This window comes from Molothrus aeneus, unplaced genomic scaffold (assembly GCF_037042795.1).
Source record: "Molothrus aeneus isolate 106 unplaced genomic scaffold, BPBGC_Maene_1.0 scaffold_437, whole genome shotgun sequence".
Classification (NCBI taxonomy): domain Eukaryota; kingdom Metazoa; phylum Chordata; class Aves; order Passeriformes; family Icteridae; genus Molothrus; species Molothrus aeneus.
In genome coordinates, this window is record NW_027099108.1 from 10,760 (window position 1) to 31,232 (window position 20,473).

The 20,473-nt window shown below is 49.8% G+C and overlaps 2 protein-coding genes and 1 non-coding gene across 5 annotated transcripts in view; all 3 read right to left on the minus strand.

Annotated features, from left to right (window-relative positions):
* Positions 1-1,259: 1,259 nt before the first annotated feature.
* RPL10 (ribosomal protein L10) lies at positions 1,260-13,199 on the minus strand. 3 transcript variants are annotated; one of them, XM_066571377.1, is made up of 6 exons: positions 13,077-13,178; positions 11,724-11,782; positions 11,520-11,627; positions 8,728-8,866; positions 3,692-3,854; positions 1,260-1,547 (listed from the first exon to the last, which is right to left on the minus strand). In XM_066571377.1, the coding sequence occupies exons 1-6, from the start codon at positions 13,097-13,099 to the stop codon at positions 1,395-1,397; spliced, it is 645 nt and encodes a 214-aa protein (XP_066427474.1). In that variant the 5' UTR covers positions 13,100-13,178; the 3' UTR covers positions 1,260-1,394. The 3 variants fall into 3 exon arrangements, with proteins under 3 accessions (XP_066427474.1, XP_066427473.1, XP_066427472.1); XM_066571376.1 differs by lacking the exon at positions 1,260-1,547 and adding an exon at positions 1,632-1,979 and having other exon boundaries at positions 13,077-13,196; XM_066571375.1 differs by lacking the exon at positions 1,260-1,547 and adding an exon at positions 2,186-2,542 and having other exon boundaries at positions 13,077-13,199.
* On the minus strand, positions 6,700-6,841 carry LOC136570953 (small nucleolar RNA SNORA70). Its single transcript, XR_010785582.1, has one exon. It is a non-coding gene; the product is annotated as a small nucleolar RNA SNORA70 (small nucleolar RNA).
* Positions 13,200-15,663: 2,464 nt separating the features above from the next.
* LOC136570951 (filamin-A-like) overlaps positions 15,664-20,473 on the minus strand; it is a gene marked incomplete at its 5' end in the record, with an annotated part of 35,830 nt that continues 31,020 nt past the window's right edge. The window contains 3 exons of the mRNA XM_066571374.1: positions 15,664-16,581; positions 18,326-18,544; positions 19,291-19,509. Coding sequence (XP_066427471.1) covers positions 16,394-16,581; positions 18,326-18,544; positions 19,291-19,509 — 626 coding nt within the window. The remainder of the gene's footprint in view (positions 16,582-18,325; positions 18,545-19,290; positions 19,510-20,473) is intronic.

A 20,473-nucleotide genomic window follows, 5' to 3' on the forward strand; every position in this document is an offset into this window, starting at 1 on the left:
ACAGGGACAAAACCCCGGGACCCCCCCCAACCCCAAAAACTCCAAATCCCCCTCCCCAAAAAACCCAAATTCTCCCCAAAACACAACAGGGACAAAACCTGGAGACGCCCCTGAACTCGAAACACCCCAAATCCCCCCAAAAAAACCCAAAGCCCCCCTAGAAAACCCCAAATCCTCCCACCCAAAAATCCCCAAATCCGCCCAAAAAACCCCAAATCCTCCCCAAAACCCAACAGGGACAACACCCAGGGACCCCTCCCCAACCCAAAAAACCCCAAATCCCCCCAAAAAACCCCAAATCCCCCCCAAACAGGAAGAAAACCCAGGGACCCCTCCCCAACCCAAAAAACCCCAAATCCCCCCCAAAAACCCCAAATTCTCCCCAAAACACAACAGGGACAAAATCTGGAGACCCCCCTGAACCTAAAAAACCCCAAATCCCCCCCCAAAAAACCCCAAATCCCCCCCCAAAAAACCCCAAATCCTCCCCAAACCCCAAATCCCCCAAAAAACCCAACAGGAACAAAACCCAGGGACCACCTCTAACCTCAAAAACCCTAAATCCCCCCAAAAAACCCCAAATTCTCCCCAAAAACCCCAAATCCCCCCCAAAACTCAACAGGGACAAAACCTGGAGACCCTCCCTGACCCCAAAAAACCCCAAATCCACCCAAAAACCCCAAATCCTCCACAAAAAACCCCAAATCCCCCCTAGAAAACCCCAAATCCTCCCACCCAAAATCCCCAAATCCGCCCAAAAAAACCCCAAATCCTCCCCAAAACCCAAGAGGGACAAAACCCAGGGACCCCTCCCCAACCCAAAAAAACCCAAATTCCCCTCAAAAAACCCCAAATTCCCCCCAAAAACCCCAAATCCCCCCCAAAACTCAACAGGGACAAAACCTGGAGACCCTCCCTGACCCCAAAAAACCCCAAATCCTCCCCAAAACCCAACAGGGACAACACCCAGGGACCCCTCCCCAACCCAAAAAACCCCAAATCCTCCCCAAAAAAACCCAAATCCCCCCCCAAAAAACCCCAAATCCCCCCTAGAAAACCCCAAATCCTCCCACCCAAAAATCCCTAAATCCACCCAAAAAACCCCAAATCCCCCCAAAAAACCCCAAATCCCCCCCAAACAGGAACAAAACCCAGGGACCCCTCCCCCAAACCCAAAAACCCCAAATCCTCCCCAAAAACCCCAAATCCTCCCCAAAAACCCCAAATCCCCCCCCAAAAACCCAAACGGTGCCAGCAGGGAAGGATCCAGAACCTTTTATTCCACCCAGAGCCCCCCAAACCCACCCGGGTTCCTCCCAGATTTCGGGGTTCCCCGCGGGTTTTGGGGGGTTCCCCGAGGTGTTGTTGGGGTGTTTTTGGGGTTTTTTGGGGGTTCAGGCGTGCAGGGCCCTCCAGCGATCCAGGGGCCCCCGGGCAGGGACGTATTTGACCCCGCAGCCGTCGGGGATCAGGCGCTTCTGGGCCACCATCTCCTCGAAGGCGTCGGCGTTGAACTTGGTGAAGCCCCATTTCTTGGAGATGTGGATCTGGGGAACCCCAAAAATCCGTCAGGGGGACCCCAAAAATCCCCCACAGCAAAAACTGGGGCTCTCCAGGTGCCCCCATCCCAGTTTTGTAACGGTTTTCAGCACCGTGAACCCCCCTTGGTTTGGATTTTTGGGCACCTCCATCTTGGTGAACCCCCATTTAATGGAGATGTGGATCTGGGGAACCCCAAAAAATGGTCAGGGGGACCCCAAAAATCCATCAGGGAGACCCCAAAACCACCCCACAGCAAAGTTTGGGGGTCTCCAGGTGCCCCCATCCCATTGGTTTAAAGGATTTTGGGGAATCTCATAGTTGGAAGTTTGGGTATTTGGGGTCCCCACACGTTGGGGAATCCCCTCGTTTGAAGGTTGAAGTTGGGATTTTTGGGGTCCCCCCATATTGGTGAACCCCCATTTCTTGGAGATGTGGATCTGGGGGAACCCCAAAAATCCGTCAGGGGGACCCAAAAAATCCCCCACAGTAAAATTTGGGGGTCTCCAGGTGCCCCCATCCCATTGGTTTAAAGGATTTTGGGAACCCCCTGGTTTGAAGTTTGGATTTTTGGGGTCCCCCATGTTGGTGAAGCCCCACTTTGTAGAGATGTGGATCTGGGGAACCCCAAAAAAACGGTCAGGGGGACCCCAAAAATCCATCAGGGGGACCCCAAAAATCCCCCACAGCAAAATCGGGGGGTCTCCAGGTGCCCCCATCCCAGTTTTGTAAAGGTTTTCAGCACCGTGAACCCCCCTTGGTTTGGATTTGGGATTTTTTGGGGTCCCCACATGGTGGTGAACCCCCACTTAATGGAGATGTGGAATTTGAGGGGACCCCAAAAAATGGTCAGGGGACCCCAAAACCACCCCAAAGCAAAGTCTGGGGGTCTCCAGGTGCCCCCATCCCATTGGTTTAAAGGATTTTGGGAACCCCCTGGTTTGAAGTTTGGATTTTTGGGGTCCCCCATGTTGGGGAACCCCCATTTAATGGAGATGTGGATCTGGGGGAACCCCAAAAATCCGTCAGGGGGACCCCAAAAATCCCCCAGAGCAAAATTTGGGGCACCCCAAACCTTCTTAAAACCTTCTGGCACCCCAAAAAATTCCAATTTTCCTCCTCATCCCCTTAACTCAACATCCCCATAAATTTTGGGGCACCCCCCAACCTCCCCAGATTTTTGGGGTGCCCCCAGAACCCTTTGGGTGCCTTGAAAGTAATTCTGGGTGTCCCCAAAACCCTTTTGGGTGCCCCCCAGATTTTTTTTGGGGTGCTTCCAGAGCCTTTTGGGTGCCCCCAGAGTTTTTTGGGGTGCCCCCTGGATTTGGAGTTTTTCTGGGGTGTCACAGATCCCTTTGGGTGCCCCCTGAATTTTTCGGGGTGTCCCTCAGGACCCTTTTGGGTGTCCCCCGAGTTTTCTGGGTGTCCCCCGAGTTTTTTGGGGTTCCCCTCAAGTTTTTTGGGGTTCCCCTCAAGTTTATTGGGGTGTTCCCCGAGTTTTCTCCCAGAGTTTTTTGGGGTTCCCTCTGAATTTTCTGGGTGTCCCCTGAGTTTCCTGGGGTTCCCCCCAAGTTTTTTGGGGTTCCCCCCAGTTTTCTCCCAGAGTTTTCTCGATTCCCCCCATTTTTTGGAGTTCCCCCCCGAGTTTTTTGGGTTTCTCCCCCCACTTTTTTGGGGTTCCCCCCCCTGTTTTTGGGGCTCCCCCCCGGTTTTTGGGTTCTCTCCCCCATTTTTGGGGTTCCCCCCGGTTTTTGGGTTCTTCCGCCCATTTCTGGGGTTGCCCCCCAGTTTTTGGGGTTCCCCCCCAGTTTTTGGGTTCTCCCCCCCATTTCTGGGGTTCCCCCCCAGTTTTTGGGGTTCCCCCCCCATTTCTGGGGTTCCCCCCCCTGTTTTTGGGGTTCCCCCCCCGGTTTTTGGGTTCTCTCCCCAGTTTTTGGGTTCTCCCCCCCCTGTTTTTGGGGTTCCCCCCATTTCTGGGGTTCCCCCCCAGTTTTTGGGTTTTCTCCCCCGTTTTTGGGGTTCCCCCCCCCATTTCTGGGGTTCCCCCCCAGTTTTTTGGGTTCCCCCCCGGTTTTTGGGTTCCCCCCCTTGTTTTTGGGTTTTCTCCCCCCCCTGTTTTTGGGGTTCCCCCCGTTTTTGGGGTGCCCGGTACCTTCTGGCGCCCCGGGAACTTGAACTTGGCTCTCCGGAGCGCCTCCACCACGTGCTCCTTGTTCTGGGCCTTGGTGCGGATGGACATGATCACCTGGCCAATGTGGACACGGGCCACCGTGCCCTGCGGCTTCCCGAAGGCTCCACGCATTCCTGTCTGCAGCCTGGGGGATGGAGAGACCCCAGACCCAATTATAGACACACACAGAGACCCCAGACCCAATTATAGACCCCAGACCCAATTACAGACACACACAGAGACCCCAGACCCACTGACAATGCACCCGCGCCACCGTGCCCTGCGGCTTCCCGAAGGCTCCACGCATTCCTGTCTGCAGCCTGGATACACACAGAGACCCCAGACCCAATTACAGAAACACCCAGAGACCCCAGACCCATTTATAGACCCCAGACCCAATTACAGACCTGCCCTGAGACCCCAAACCCAGCCCAGAGCCACTGACAATGCACCCGGGCCCTGCGGCTTCCCAAAGGCTCCACGCATTCCTGTCTGCAGCCTGGATACACACAGAGACGGCAGACCCAATTATAGACACACACAGAGACCCCAGACCCAATTATAGACACACACAGAGACCCCAGACCCAATTATAGACCCCAGACCCAATTACAGACCTGCCCTGAGACCCCAAACCCAATTACAGACACACCCAGAGACCCTAAACCCACTGCCAATGCACCCGCGCCACCGGGCCCTGCGGCTTCCCCAAGGCCCCGCGCATCCCGGTCTGGAGCCTGGGGGGCAGAGAGACCCCAGACCCAATTACAGACCCAATTATAGACCCCAGACCCAATTACAGACCCAATTATAGACCCCAGACCCAATTATAGACACACACAGAGACCCCAGACCCAATTACGGACACACCCAGAGACCCCAGACCCACTGACAATGCACCCGCGCCACCGTGCCCTGCGGCTTCCCAAAGGCCCCGCGCATCCCAGTCTGGAGCCTGCATCAACACAGAGACCCCAGACCCAATTATAGACCCCAGACCCAATTACAGAAACACCCAGAGACCCCAGACCCAATTACAGACCCCAGACCCATTTATAGACCTGCCCTGAGACCCCAGACCCAATTACAGACACACCCAGAGACCCCAAACCCAGCCCAGAGCCACTGACAATGCACCCGGGCCCTGCGGCTTCCCAAAGGCTCCACGCATTCCTGTCTGCAGCCTGGAGACAGACAGAGACCCCAGACCCAATTACAGACACAGACTGAGACCCCAGACCCATTTACTGACCTGCCCTGAGACCCCAGACCCAATTATAGACCCCAGACCCAATTACTGACCCCAAACCCAGCCCAGACCCACTGACAATGCACCCGGGCCCTGCGGCTTCCCCAAGGCCTCGCGCATCCTGGTCTGGGAGAGAGAGAGACCCCAGACCCAATTACAGACCTGCCCTGAGAGCCCAGACCCATTTACAGACCTGCCCTGAGACCCCAGACCCAATTATAGACCCCAAACCCAGCCCAGAGCCACTGCCAATGCACCCGCGCCACCGTGCCCTGCGGCTTCCTGAAGGCCCCAGGAATTCCTGTCTGCAGCCTGGGGGATGGAGAGACCCCAGACCCATTTACAGACCTGCCCTGAGACCCCAGACCCAATTATAGACACACACTGAGACCCCAAACCCACTGACAATGCACCCGGGCCCTGCGGCTTCCTGAAGGCCCCGAGCATCCCGGTCTGGAGCCTGGGGGATGGAGAGACCCCAGACCCAATTATAGACACACACAGAGACCCCAGACCCAATTACAGACCCCAGATCCAATTACAGACACACCCAGAGACCCCAGACCCAATTACAGACCTGCCCTGAGACCCCAGACCCAATTACAGACCCCAGACCCAATTAGAGACCCAATTACAGACCCCAGACCCAATTACAGACACACCCAGAGCCACTGACAATGCACCCGCGCCCTGCGGCTTCCTGAAGGTTCCACACATCTCAGTCTGGAGCCTGCATCAACCCAGAGACCCCAGACCCAATTACAGACCTGCCCAGAGACCCCAGACCCAATTACAGGCCTGCCCTGAGACCCCAGACCCAATTACTGACCCAAGCCCACACCCCTGTCTGCAGCCTGCCAGGGGGAAATTGGGGAGGGCTCAGCATGGGGAGACCCCAGACCCAATTCCAGACCCACCCAGAGACCCCAGACCCATTTACAGACCTGCCCTGAGACCCCAGACCCAAATACACCAACACCCAGAGACCCCAGACCCAATTACAGAAACACCCAGAGACCCCAGACCCAATTACAGACATACACAAAGACCCCAGCCCCAGTCACAGACCTGCCCTGAGACCCCAGCCCCAATTCCAGACCCAAAGGGACCCCAGGCCCAGCCCCTGGAGGGATTCTGGTGCCCCCCAGGGAAGGTTCGAAGCCCCCAGACCCATTTCAGAGGGGGTTTTGGGGTTTTATCCCCCCCAGTTTGGGTTTTTTGCCCCCCCAGGGGAGATTTTTACCCCCCCTGGGGTATTTTGGGGTTTTTTTGGGGTTTTTTGGGTATTTTTGGGGTTTTTGCCCCCCAGGGTATTTTGGTTTTTTTTGGGTTTTTTGTCCCCCCCCCCCCAGGGTATTTTGGGTTTTTGGGGGGTTATTTTTGAGTTTTTTGTCCCCCCCCAGGGTATTTTGGGTTTTTTGGGGCTTTTTTTGGGGTTTTTTTTGGGTTTTTGCCCCCCAGGGTATTCTGGGTTTTTTTGGGGGGTATTTTTGGGTTTTTTGTCCCCCCCTGGGTATTTTGGGGTTTTTTGGGGGGTATTTTTGGGGTTTTCTGGGGGTTTTTGCCCCCCCCCAGGGTATTTTGGGTTTTTTTGGGGGGTTTTTGCCCCCCCAGGGTATTCTGGGTTTTTTTTGGTTTTTGGTTTTTTTTGGGGGGGGGTTTTGGGGTTTTTTTGGGGTTTTTGCCCCCCCCCAGGGTATTTTGGGTTTTTTTGGGGTTTTTTTTGGTTTTTTTTTGGTTTTTTTGTCCCCCCGGCCCCTTTGGGAGCCCCCCCGGGTGGGGGAGGGGTCCCTACACAGCCGGGGGGGGGAGGGGTCTCTGTGCGCAGCCACTGCACGCCGGGCCCCACGGGGGAGGGGCACGGCCGGCTTAATGAGCTGCGGTAATTAATGGGTTAATGAGCTGCGGTAATTAACGGGGCAATTAATGGCTTAATGAGCTGCGGTAATTAACGGGGCAATTAATGGCTTAATTAGCTGCGGTAATTAACGGGGTAATGAACGGCTAAATGAGCTGCGGTAATTAATGGGTTAATGAGCTGCGGTAATTAACGGGGCAATTAATGGCTTAATTAGCTGCGGTAATTAACGGGGCAATTAATGGCTTAATGAGCTGTGGGTAATTAACGGGGCAATTAATGGCTTAATGAGCTGCGGTAATTAACGGGGCAATTAATGGCTTAATGAGCTGCGGTAATTAACGGGGTAATTAATGGCTTAATTAGCTGCGGCAATTAACGGGTTAATGAACAGGTTAATTAGCTGCAGTAATTAATGGGTTCATTAATGGCTTAATGAGCTGAGGGCAATTAATGGGTTCATTAATGGCTTAATGAGCTGAGGGCAATTAATAGGTTAATGAACGGCTTAATGAGCTGCGGTAATTAACGGGTTAATGAGCTGAGGGTAATTAATGGGTTAATGGATGCCTTAATTAGCTGCGGTAATTAACGGGGTAATTAATGGCTTAATGAGCTGAGGGCAATTAATGGGTTAATGAATGCCTTAATGAGCTGTGGTAATTAACGGGTTAATTAATGGCTTAATTAGCTGCGGTAATTAACGGGGTAATGAGCTGCGGTAATTAATGGGTTAATGAAGGGCTTAATGAGCTGCGGGTAATTAACGGGTTAATGAACGGCTTAATGAGCTGCGGTAATTAATGGGTTAATGAGCTGAGGGTAATTAATGGGTTAATTAACGGCTTAATTAGCCGCGGTAATTAACGGGTTCATTAATGGCTTAATGAGCTGAGGGCAATTAATGGGTTAATTAATGACTTAATTAGCTGTGGGTAATTAATGGCTTAATGAGCTGAGGATTTCGGGGACCCCTGCAAATTTCAGGACGCCCCCAATTCATGGGGGGACCTTCCCACGACCCATCCCGGAAACTTCTCCCCTTTAACTTTGGGAATCTCCCCAAAACTCCAGGAACCCCCCCAGGATTTTGGGGTTTCCCTGAGGATTTCGGGGCCCCCTGAAGATTTTGGGGTCCCCCAAAAGGGATTTCAAAGCCCCCCAAATTTTAAGGACACCCCAAATTCAGGGGGACCTTCCCATGATCCATCCCGGAAACTTCTCTCTCCCCTTTAACTTCAGGAACCCCCCTAAAACTCCACCAAACCCCCCCAGAATTTCGGGGTTCCCCTGAGGATTTCGGGGTCCCCCTGGAGATTTCGGGGTCCCTCAAAAGGATCTCCAACACCCCCAAGTTTTTAAGACACCCCAAATTCATGGGGGCCTTCCCATGATCCCATCCCAGAAACTTCTCACCTTTAACTTTCGCAATCTCCCCAAAACTCCAGGAACTCCCCAAAATTTCGGGGTCCCCCTGATAATTTCGGGGACTCCCTGAGGATTTCAGGGTCCCCCTGAAGATTCTGGGGCCCCCCAAAAGGGACCTCAAATATGCCCCCAAATTTCAGGACGCCCCCAATTCATGGGGACCTTCCCATGATCCCATCCCGGAAACTTCTCCCCTTTATCTTCAGGAACCCCCCAAGAATTTTGGGGTGCCCCCAGAAATTTGGGGTCCCCCCTGAGAATTTCGGGGTTCCCCTGAGGATTTTGGGGACCCCTGCAAATTTTTAGGACACCCCCAATTCATGGGGACCTTCCCATGATCCCATCCCAGAAACTTCTCCCCTTTAACTTCAGGAACGCCCATAAAACTCCACCAAACCCCCCCAGGATTTTGGGGTTTCCCAGAGGATTTCGGGGTCCCCCCGGTGATTTCGGGGTGCCCCCGGTGATTTCGGGGTGCCCCACCTGTCGGCCCCGGCACAGGAGAGCATTTTGTTGATGCGGATGACGTGGAAGGGGTGCAGGCGCACGCGGATGTGGAAGCCGTCCTTGCCGCAGCTCTTCACCATGTACTTGTTAGCGCAGATCCGGGCGGCCTCCAGGGCTGGGGAGGGGAAATTTGGGGGGTCAGGACCCCTCCTCACGTTGCTGAGACCCCTCCCCAAAAAATCCACAAAAAAACCCGAGGTTTTTGGGCGAAAATTTGGGGTTTTTAGGCGAAAATTTGGAATTTTTACATGAAAATTTGCGCATTTTTAGGTGAAGAAGTCAAGGCTCCCATGTGAAAATTGGAGGTTGTGAAGTGAAAATCTGGGGGTTCTAGGTGGAAATTTGGGGGTTCTAGAAAAAAATTTGGGGGTTCTAGGGAAAGATTTGGGGTTTTTAGGTGAAAATTTGGGGTTTTTAGGTGAAAATTTGGGGTTTTTAGGCCAAAATTCGCCGGTTTTAGGTGAAAATTCAAGGCTCGTCTCGGAAAGTTTGGGGTTTTTTCAGGTGGAAATTCAGGGGTTTTAGGAAAAAAATTCAGGGGTTTTTGTGGGAAATTTGGGGGGTTTTGTGGGAAATTTGGGGGTTTGAGGACAAAATTTGGGGTTTTTAGGTGAAAATTTGAGGTTTTTAGGCCAAAATTCGCCATTTTCACGTGAAAATTCAAGGCTTGTCTCAAAAAGTTTGGGTTTTTTTCAGGTGGAAATTCAGGGGTTTTAGAAAAAAAATTTGGAGGTTTTTGTGGGAAATTTGGGGGGTTTTGTGGGAAATTTGGGGGTTTGAGAAAAAAATTTGGAGGTTTTAGGGAAAGATTTGGGTTTTTTGGGGAGAATTTTGGGGTTTTTGGGTGCATGCCCAGCTCTTCACCATGCGCTTGTTAGCGCAGATCCGGGCGGCCTCCAGGGCTGGGGAGGGGAAATTTGGGGGGTCAGGACCCCTCCTCACATTGCTGAGACCCCTCCCCACAAAATCCAGAAAAAAACCCGAGGTTTTTGGGCGAAAATTTGGGGTTTTAGGTGAAAATTTGGGGTTTTTAGGCCAAAATTCGCCATTTTTAGGGGAAAATTCAAGGCTCGTCGCGGAAAGATTGGGGTTTTTTCAGGTGGAAATTCGGGGGTTTTAGGAAAAAAATTTGGAGGTTTTTGTGGGAAATTTGGGTATTTGAGGAAAAAATTTGGGGGTTTGAGGAAAAAATTTGGGGTTTTAGGTGAAAATTTGAGGTTTTTAGGCCAAAATTCGCCGTTTTTAGGTGAAAATTCAAGGCTCGTCTCGGAAAGTTTGGGGTTTTTTCAGGTGGAAATTTGGGGGTTTTAGGAAAAAAAATTTGGAGGTTTTTGTGGGAAATTTGGGGGTTTGAGAAAAAAATTTGGGGTTTTTAGGTGAAAATTTGGAGTTTTTAGGCAAAAATTCGGATTTTTTATGTGAAAATTTGAGGCTCCTACACGAAAATCTGGGGTTTTTTAGGTGGAAATTTGGGGTGTTTAGGTGAAGATTTCAGGTTTGAAATTTTGGAGTTTTAGACAAAAAATCCTCCCCAAACTCCCAAAACTCCCCCAAAACGCCCAATTTTTTAAACATCTCCCCCCCAAAAACCCCAATTTTTCAAAGATTTCCCCCAAAATCCCCAATTTTTTAAAGATCTCCCTCAAAAATCCACCCAAAAATCCTCCCCAAATCCCCAATTTTCCATATATCTCCCCCAAAAGCCCCAATTTTTTAAACATCTCCCCCAAAACTCCTCCCCAAACCCCAATTTTTCAAAGATCTCTCCAAAAACTCCAATTTTTTTCAAAGATCTCCCCCAAAACCCCCAATTTTTTAAAAGATCTCCCCCAAAAATGCCCCTAAAATTCTCATTTTTTTCAAATATCTTCCCCAAAAATCCTCCCCAAAACCCCCAATTTTACAAAGATCTCCCCCAAAAATGCCCCTAAAATTCTCAATTTTTCATAGATCTTCTCCAAAAATCCTCCCAAAACCCCTGAAAATCCTCCCAAGACCCCAATTTTTCAAAAGATCTCCCCCAAAACCCCCAATTTTACAAAGATCTCCCTCAAAAATGCCCCAAAAATCCTCTCCAAACCCCCAATTTTTAAAGATCTCCCCCAAAACCCCCAATTTTTTAAAAGATCTCCCCCAAAAATGCCCCTAAAATTCTTAATTTTCTCATAGATCTCCCCCAAAAATCCTCCCAAAACCCCCAATTTTTCAAAAATCTCCCCCAAAAACTCCAATTTTTTTCAAAGATCTCCCCCAAACCCCCAATTTTACAAAGATCTCCCCCAAAAATCCTCCCCAAAAACCCAATTTTACACACATCTCCCCCAAAAATGCCCCTAAAATCCTCTGAAAATCCCCAATTTCTGAAATATCTCCCCCAAAAACCCCAAGTTTTCAAAGATCTCCCCTAAACCCCCAATTTTTCAAAGATCTCCCCCAAAACTCCCCCCAAAACCCAATTTTTCAAAGATCTCTCCAAAAACCCCCAATTTTCCACACATCTCCCCCAAAAATGCCCCAAAAATCCTCCCAAAATCCCCAAATTTTTCAAAGCTCTCCCCCAAAACACCCAATTTTTAAAGATCTCCCCCAAAAATGCCCCCAAAAACCCAATTTTACAAATATCTCTCCCAAAAATGCCCCTAAAACCCCCAATTTTTCAAAGCTCTCCCCCAAAACTCCTCCCCAAAACCCCCAATTTTCCCCAGACCGCCCCAAACCCCCCAAATTGCCCCAAATTGCCCCAAATTGCCCCAAATCCCGGTTTTTACCCTCGGAGCTGAGCTGCTCGTACTCGTCCGACACCATGTGCCCGCACAGGGGGAACTCGTCCACTTTGGCTTTTTTCCGGCCCAGGTCGAAAATTCGAATTTTTGGGTCTGGAGGAGACACCCAGAGGGGTCAGGGGCGGCTTTTGGGGGGTCCCAGCCCCGGTTTTTGGGGGATTTTTGGGGGGTTTTGGGGTCGGGACTCACCCGGGACCCCCCGGCAGAAGCGGGACTTGGGGTAGGGTTTGTTCTTGCAGTAGCGGTAACTGCGGGGAGAAAAGGGTTAAAAATGGGGGGAAAAAGTGAATTTATAGCTCAAAAAAATCACTGAAATAGCCCTTAAAAACACCCTAAAATATCCCCAAAAACCAATAAAATATCCCCAAAATTATCCCCCACAAAACCCCGAAATAACCCCTAAAATATCCCCAAAATTAGCGGTAACTGCGGGGAGAAAAGGGTTAAAAATGGGGGGAAAAAAGTGAATTTATAGCTCAAAAAATCACTGAAATAGCCCTTAAAAACACCCTGAAATATCCCCAAAAAACCAATAAAATATCCCCAAAATTATCCCCCACAAAACCCCGAAATAACCCCTAAAATATCCCCGAAATTAGCGGTAACTGCGGGGAGAAAAGGGTTAAAAATGGGGGGAAAAAAGTGAATTTATAGCTCAAAAAATCACTGAAATAGCCCTTAAAAACACCCTGAAATATCCCCAAAAAACCAATAAAATATCCCCAAAATTATCCCCCACAAAACCCCGAAATAACCCCTAAAATATCCCCGAAATTAGCGGTAACTGCGGGGAGAAAAGGGTTAAAAATGGGGGGAAAAAAGTGAATTTATAGCTCAAAATAACCACTGAAATATGCCTTAAAAACACCCTGAAATATCCCCAAAAAACCAATAAAATATCCCCAAAATTATCCCCACGAAAACCCCGAAATAACCCCTAAAATATCCCCAAAATTCTCCTAAATTATCCCCAAAACTCCTTAAAATTATCCCCAAAAAATGACCCCAAAATCCTCAAACCATCCCCAAAAATCCCAACCCGAAACCCCCGACCCCTTTTAACCCCAAATTCTTTTTCTGACACCCCCAGACCTTTCTGAACCCCAAATATTGTAACCTGAACCCCAAAAATTCCCTGTTAAACCCCAATTATTCCCTTCTTAACCCAATTTTTTCCATTTTAACCCCAATTTTTTCCATTTTTAACCCCAATTTTTCCACTTTTAACCCCAAATATTCCCATTTTACCCCACTCATGAGGCCTCCAGCCCCTTTTTAACCCCTATTTCTCTCTTTTAAATCGCAATTTTTCTTTTTTTAGCCTCAAATTTTCCTTTTTTAACCCCAAATTACCCTTTTTTAACCCCATTTTTTCTATTTTAACACCAAGTAATAAATTTTTAACCCAAATTTTTCCCTTTTTACCTCCCAACCCCCCCCTTTTCCCAACCCCTTCATTTGAATATTCCCATTTTAACCCTCCAGTGACGTCACAGCGGCCGTGCCACGTCACGCCCCCCCGCTCTGACGTCACGCCCTCACCATCTCGCCGGCCTGCGGCCCATGGCGGCTCCGGGACCTGCGGGGGAACACAAGGGACGCGTTGGGGATCCCGAAAACCCAAAATAACCCCAAAATAACCCCAAAAAGCCCCAAATTAAGCCCAAAACCCGCCCGACCCGGCCCTGCCCGCGCTCCCCTCACGCCACGCTCCGACCTCGCCGCGCGCCCGAAAGAGGCCGCGGGCGCCTGCGCGCTGGTTTTATACCGCCCGCCACTTCCGGTCCCGCCCTTCACTTCCGGCGGCGCTCTGGCCGCCCCGGAGGACTCATGGCGGAGGCGCGGGGGGTGATGGCCAAGGGTGATGGAGGAACTGAGGAGGGAGAGCGAAGCTGCGGGAGCGCAGAGAGAGGGAGGGGAGAGGGAAAGGAGCGGGGAGAGCGCGGCGGGGCGGCGGGAGGGAGGGGCGGCCATAGAGACGGGAGGAGCCGCTCTGGCGGGCTCAGTGATCATAGAGAGGAGAGGCTCGGCCAATCAGAGCGCGCGGGGGGAAGCGGCGCAGGCGCGGCGAGGGCGCTGGGAGTGGCGTTGTGACGTCATCGCGTCTTTACGTAGCCCAGAATTTTCCGCTGGAATAATGAAGAAGGCGGGGGTACCGTAGGGTGATTTGCATATATTTACATAAAGAGGCGGGGCAGCACGCGGATGCTCTTCCGGGGGACTCCAAAATTCACAGGGACCCCTCCAAACCCCGCCCCCCCCAATTCCAACCCCTCTCCCCCAAATATTTTGAGGTGAAACCTCCCAAAAATTGAGCTGAACCCCCCTCAAATTCAATCCCACACCCAAAATCCTCCCAAAAAACCCCAAAAAAACTCCAAACCCCCAGAACCCCCCCAAATAAAACCCCCACCCCACAATCCCCCAAAATCCCCACAAAAGACCTCAAACTCCCCCCAAAAACCCAAAATTTCCTCCCAAAAACCAAATCCCCCCCAAAAAACCCCCAAAAATCCCAAATTAAACCCCCCACACCAAAATAACCCAACCCCCCCCCAGAAAACCCCAAAAAAAGCCCGAAAATCCCAAATGAAGCAGAAGAAGTTTTTATTTGGGGGGAGGGGGGGATAAAAAATTCCAATAAAATAAAAACAAAACAACGAGAAAAGGGAAAAAATTGGGGGGGGGTCCCCAAAACATCGGGGGGGGGAGGGGGAGCTGTGAGGGGGGGAGGGGCAGTGAGGGGGGAGGGGCGTGAGGGGCGTGGGGGGGACCCCAAAATTTGGGGGGAAGGGACCCCAAAATTGAGGGGAGGGGACCCCAAAATTGGGGGGAGGGGACCCCAAAATTTGGGTGGAGGGGACTCAAAATTGAGGGGGGGGGGAACCCCAAAATTTGGGGGGAAGGAGCCAAAAATGGGGGAGGGGACCCTAAAAATGGGGGAGGGGCTTTGGAGTCATGAGGGGGTCCCCAAATTTGGGGGTGGGGTCCCCAAATCCTGGGAATTTTCGGGGTGTCCTCCTATTTTTTAGGGTGTCCCCAAATTTTTTAGGGTGTCCCAAAACTTCTCGAAATGTCCTCAAATTTTTTGGGGATTTCCTCGAATTTTTTGGGGATTTCCCCCCATTTTTTGGGGTGTCCCCAAGCCCTGGGAATGTCCCCAAACTTTGGGGACATTTCCCCAAATTTTTTTAGGATTTCTCCAAAATTTCTCCAAACGTCCTCAAATTTTTTGGGGGGGTTTCCCCACATTTTTTAGGGTGTCCTCAAAAATTTTTTGGGGATTTCCCCAAACTCTGGAGACGTCCCCAACCTCTCTGGGGACGTCCCCAAAAATCAGGGAAAAATTCATTTTCGAGGGTGAATTTTGGGGCATTTTCGACAACTTTGGGGACTTTCGAGGATTTTTGGGGACATTTTTCCCCACTTTGGAGGCCATTTCCCCACTTCTGACCATTTTTGGGCACTTTTGAGGACATTTCCCCATTTCTGAGGACTTTTGATACCATTTTTCACCATTTTTCACCATTTTTGAGGACATTTCCCACTTTTAACCATTTTTGAGAACATTAGATGACATTTCCCCCTTTTTGATGCCATTTTATGATGTTTCCCCATTTTTAAGGACATTTAATGCTGTTTTCTTCATTTTTGACACCATTTTCCCCATTTTTGATGCAGTTTTCATCATTTTTGAGGACACTTCCCCATTTTTGACGCCATTTTCCTCATTTCCAACACCATTTTTCCCATTTTTGATGCTGTTTTTTCCTCATTTCCAGCACCATTTTCCCCATTTTTGACACCATTTTCCCCATTTCTGACGCCATTTTCTGCCCATTTTTGACACAATTTTCTCCATTTCTGACGCCATTTTCCCCACTTTTGGTGCCATTTCCTGCCCATTTCCGACGCCATTTTCTCCATTTTTGAGGACATTTCCCCATTTTTGATGCTGTTTTTTCCCCATTTCCAACACCATTTTCCTCATTTCCAGCATCATTTTCCCCATTTTTGATGCTGGTTTTTCCCCATTTTCGATGCTGGTTTTTCCTCATTTCCGACGCCATTTTCCTCATTTCCAACACGATTTTCCCCATTTTCGACACCATTTTCTCCATTTCTGACCCCATTTCCCGCCCATTTCCGACGCCATTTTCCTCATTTCCAGCACCATTTTCCCCATTTTTGGTGCCATTTTCCCCATTTTCGATACTGGTTTTTCCTCATTTCCAGCACCATTTTCCCCATTTTTGGTGCCATTTTCCCCATTTTCGATACTGGTTTTTCCTCATTTCCAGCACCATTTTCCTCATTTCCAGCACCATTTTCCCCATTTTTGGTGCCATTTTCCCCATTTTTGATGCTGGTTTTTCCCTATTTCCGATGTCATTTCCCGCCCATTTCCGACGCCATTTTCCCCATTTTTGGTGCCATTTTCCCCATTTTTGACGCCATTTGACGCTGTTTTTTCCCCATTTTGACGCCATTTTCCCCATTTTTGATGCCGTTTTCCCCATTTTTGATACTGGTTTTTCCTCATTTCCGTCGCCATTTTCCTCATTTCCAGCACCATTTTCCCCATTTTTGGTGCCATTTTCCCCATTTTTGACGCCATTTGACGCTGGTTTTTCCCCATTTTGACGCCATTTTCCCCATTTTTGACGCCATTTGACGCTGGTTTTTCCCCATTTTGACGCCATTTTCCCCATTTTTGATGCCGTTTTTCCCCCATCTCCAACTCCATCTCCCCCCTAATTCCGAGTCCATTCCATGCCCTTTCCCCCCCTCTCTATTCCCCCTATTTCGGGGTCCCTCCCCCGGCCCTTTTTGCCCGATTCTCAGGATTTTTGGGGGGCTCAGGGCACGGTGACGCGGAAGGGGCTGTTGGGGACGTGCTGCTCGCCCCACTTGAGCACGAGCAGGTACTCGCCGCGCTCGCGCAGCACGTAGGACACGTTGTACAGCTGGTGGCCCAGGTGCTTCACCACGATCTCCTCGCACGGGTTCCGCGGGCCCTGCACGCCCACCAGCAGCATGTTCGTGCCTGCAAAGGGAAATAAAATAATTTTGGGGTTTTTTGGGGATTTTTTGGGATTTTTTTGGGATTTTTTTGGGATTTTTTTTTTAATTTTTTTGGATTTTTTTTTTAATTTTTGGGAGTTTTTTTGGAATTTTTTGTGAATTTTTTACTTTTTTTTGGATTTTTTTTTTTAATTTATCTTGATTTTTTGGGGGGGAATTTTTGAGATTTTTTGGAATTTTTTGGAATTTTTTTTGAAATTTTTTGAGATTTTTGGGGGATTTTTTGGGGGATTTTTTTTGAATTTTTTTGAATTTTTTTTAAATTTTTTGGGTATTTTTTTGTGAATTTTTTGTGAATTTTTTACAATTTTTTTGGATTTTTTTTTTTAATTTTTCTTGATTTTTTGGGGGGGAATTTTTGAGATTTTTTTGGAATTTTTTTAAAATTTTTTTTGGAAATTTTTGGGGAATTTTTTAGATTTTTTTTAGAATTTTTTGGGGGGAATTTTTGAGATTTTTTTGGAATTTTTTTAAATTTTTTTTTGGAAATTTTTGGGGAATTTTTTAGATTTTTTTTAGAATTTTTTTGAATTTTTTTAAAAATTTTTCTCGATTTTTTTAGAATTTTTTTCGGGTTTTTTTCTTGGTTTTTTTTCTTATTTTTTTGGATTTCTTTCTCAGAATTTTGCAGTTTTTTGATGTGGTTTGGAGTGCTTGGGGTTTGGGGATATTTTGTTTTTTGAGGGGTTTCTGGGAGCCCTGAACCCCCACCAGCAGCATGTTCATACCTGGAAAAGAAAATAAAATAATTTTGGGGAATTTTGGGGATTTTTTGGGTCATTTTTGGGCCCATCCCACCAGATTTTTGGGGCCATTCCAGGGTGGTTTTTGGGTCATTTTTGTGCCCACCCCAGAAGATTTCTAGGACCATTTCAGGATGGTTTTTAGGACCATTCCAGGGTGGTTTTGGGGCCATTTTTAGGACCATTCCAGCTCATTTTTGGGGCCATTCCAGGGTGGTTTTGGGGCCATTCCAGGGTGGTTTTAGGGCCATTTCAGGATGGTTTTTGGGCCCATCCCAACTCATTTTTGGGACCATTTCAGGGTTGTTTTGGGGCCATTTCAGGGTGGGTTTTGGGTCATTTTTGGGCCCATCCCAACTCATTTTTGGGACCATTTCAGGGTGATTTTTAGGACCATTCCAGGGTGATTTTTAGGACCATTCCAGGGTGGTTTTTGGCTCATTTTTGGGCCCATTCCAGCTCATATTTGGGCCCATCCCAGCAGATTTCTAGGACCATTCCAGGGTGGTTTTTGGGTCCTTCTTGGGCCCATTCCAGCAGATTTTTGGGGCCATTCCAGGGTTATTTTTGGGACCAGTTCAGGGTGGTTTTTAGGACCATTCCAGGGTGGTTTTTGGGTCATTTTTGGGCCCATCCCAGCAGATTTCTAGGACCATTCCAGGGTGATTTTTAGGACCATTTCAGGGTGGTTTTAGGACCATTCCAGGATGATTTTTAGGACCATTCCAGGATGATTTTTAGGACCATTCCAGGCTGGTTTTGGACCATTCCAGGCTGGTTTTAGGACCATTCCAGAGTGGTTTTTGGGACCATTCCAGGATGGTTTTTAGGACCATTCCAGGCTGGTTTTAGGACCATTCCAGGATGATTTTTAGGACCATTCCAGGATGATTTTTAGGACCATTCCAGGCTGGTTTTTGGCTCATTTTTGTGCCCACCCCAGCAGATTCCAGCGCCACCCACCGGCCTTGCTGCAGTCCACGGTGAAGGAATTCTTCTGGCCCACGAAGCCCTTGGTGAGCCCCAGGCCTTTGGCCACCACCTTGGAGGCATCCGAGAATTTGGGGGGTCCCGGGGGGGCCCCGGCAGGGGTGGGGGCGGGGGTGGGGCCCCCGTGGCCCCCCGAGTCCACCAGCACCGAGGAGCTCTCGCGGAGGCTGTGGCTGCTCACCAGGCGTGGCCCTAAAACGGGGAAAAAAAAACCCAAAAAAACCCCAAAATTTGGGGGTTGGAACTCGGAAAAAATCACGGAGAGGGGAAAGGTGGAAGGTTGGGGTTGAAATGGGAAAAATTCCGGGGGGTGGGAGGTTGAAAAAATTGGGGTGGAAGATGAAAAATTAAGGGGTGGGTATTGAGAGCAGGGGTTGAACTGCAATCCTAAGAATTCTCCCCCAAATCCCCTCCAAAGACCCCCAATTCTCCCCCAAACCCCCCAATTCTCCCCAAGCCTCTGTTAAATCCCCCAAATCTCCCCAAACACCCCCAACCCGCCCCAAAACCCCCTTTAACCCCCCCAAACCCCTTGAAACCCCCTCAATTCCCCCCAAATTCCCTTTAATGCCCCCCAAAATCCCCTTTAAACCCTCCAAACCCCATTTAAACCCCCCTGTCCATCACTCACCCGTGATCTTGGCCTTGAAGGGGCTCCCCAAAACCCCCCCAAAAACCCCCTTTAAAGCCCCCTAAACTCCCTTTAACCTCCCAAAACTCCCTTTAAACACCCCTAAACCCCATTTAAACCCCTCCAAACCCCATTTAAACCCCCCCAAACCCCATTTAAACCCCCTTGCCCATCACTCACCGGTGATCTTGGCCTTGAAGGGGCTCCCCACGATGTGGTGGAGCCCCAAAACCCCCCAAAAACCCCCTTTAAATCCCCCCAATTCTCCTCCAGACCCCATTTAAACCCCCCCATCCCCATCACTCACCGGTGATCTTGGCCTTGAAGGGGCTCCCCACGATGTGGTGGGGCCCCCCGAATTTGATGGTGATGAGGTAACTGCCGGGGGCCATGGGCGTGTAGCTGACCCGGAAGCCCTCGGGGCACTCGTGGCACTCCATGGTCACCTTGGAGGGACCCTCGATGGTCACAGCCAGAGCTCCCGGGCCAGCCTTGGACGTGTTCACCACAAACTCGGCCGGAGAGCCTGAGGGGACACCCCAAAATTCACATTTGGGGTGGGGGGGGAAAGGGGGCCAAGTTCCATGGGGTTCATGCAGACCCCCCCAAAATCCCACCATAACGTATCCCAAAATCCAACCCCAAATCCTACGGAAGGAGAAGTCTGAACCCCAAATTCCACGGGGAGGGGGTTCAGGCCCCACTGAGAACCTTCAAATTCCCATTGTTTCCCAAAATTCCCAATTTTTCCCTTCACATTCTGTCCCTGTGGTGCCACCCTCCAGGCCAGGCCCGTAGGCCGAGACCAGGCCTGGATCCCTGACCTGTCCCAGATCCATCCCAAATTCCCATTTTTCCCCCCAAATTCTGCTCCTGTTCTACCCCCTCCCACTCCCTCATCCCCTAAATTCCCATTTTTCCCCAAAATTCCCATTTTTTTCCCCTCACATTCCACACCTCTAGTGCTGCCCCTCCAGGCCAGGACTGTATGCTGAGTCCCAGATCCCTCCCAAATTCCCATTTTTTCCCCCAAATTCCCAGTACCTGCAGTGCCCGCAGCCCCATAACCTCCCAAATTCTATTTTTTTCCTCAAATTCCCAATTTTTCCCCTCACATTCCACACCTCTGGTGCTGCCCTCCAGGCCAGGCCTGTAGGCCGAGACCAGGCCCGGATCCTGGGCCTGTCCCAGATCCTTCCCAAATTCCCATTTTTTTTCTCCAAAATTCCCAGTTTTTCCCCCTCTGTGGTGCCCCCTCACACTCTCTCATCCCCTAAACCCCCATTTTTCCCCCAAATTCCCATTTTTTCCCTCAAAATTCCATACCTGTGGTGCCACCCTCCAGGCCGGGCCCGTAGGCCGAGACCAGGCCCAGATCCTCGGCCTGTCCCAGATCCCTCCCAAATTCCCATTTTTTTTCTCCAAAATTCCCAGTTTTTCCCCCTCTGTGGTGACCCCTCACACTCCCTCATCCCCTAAACTCACATTTT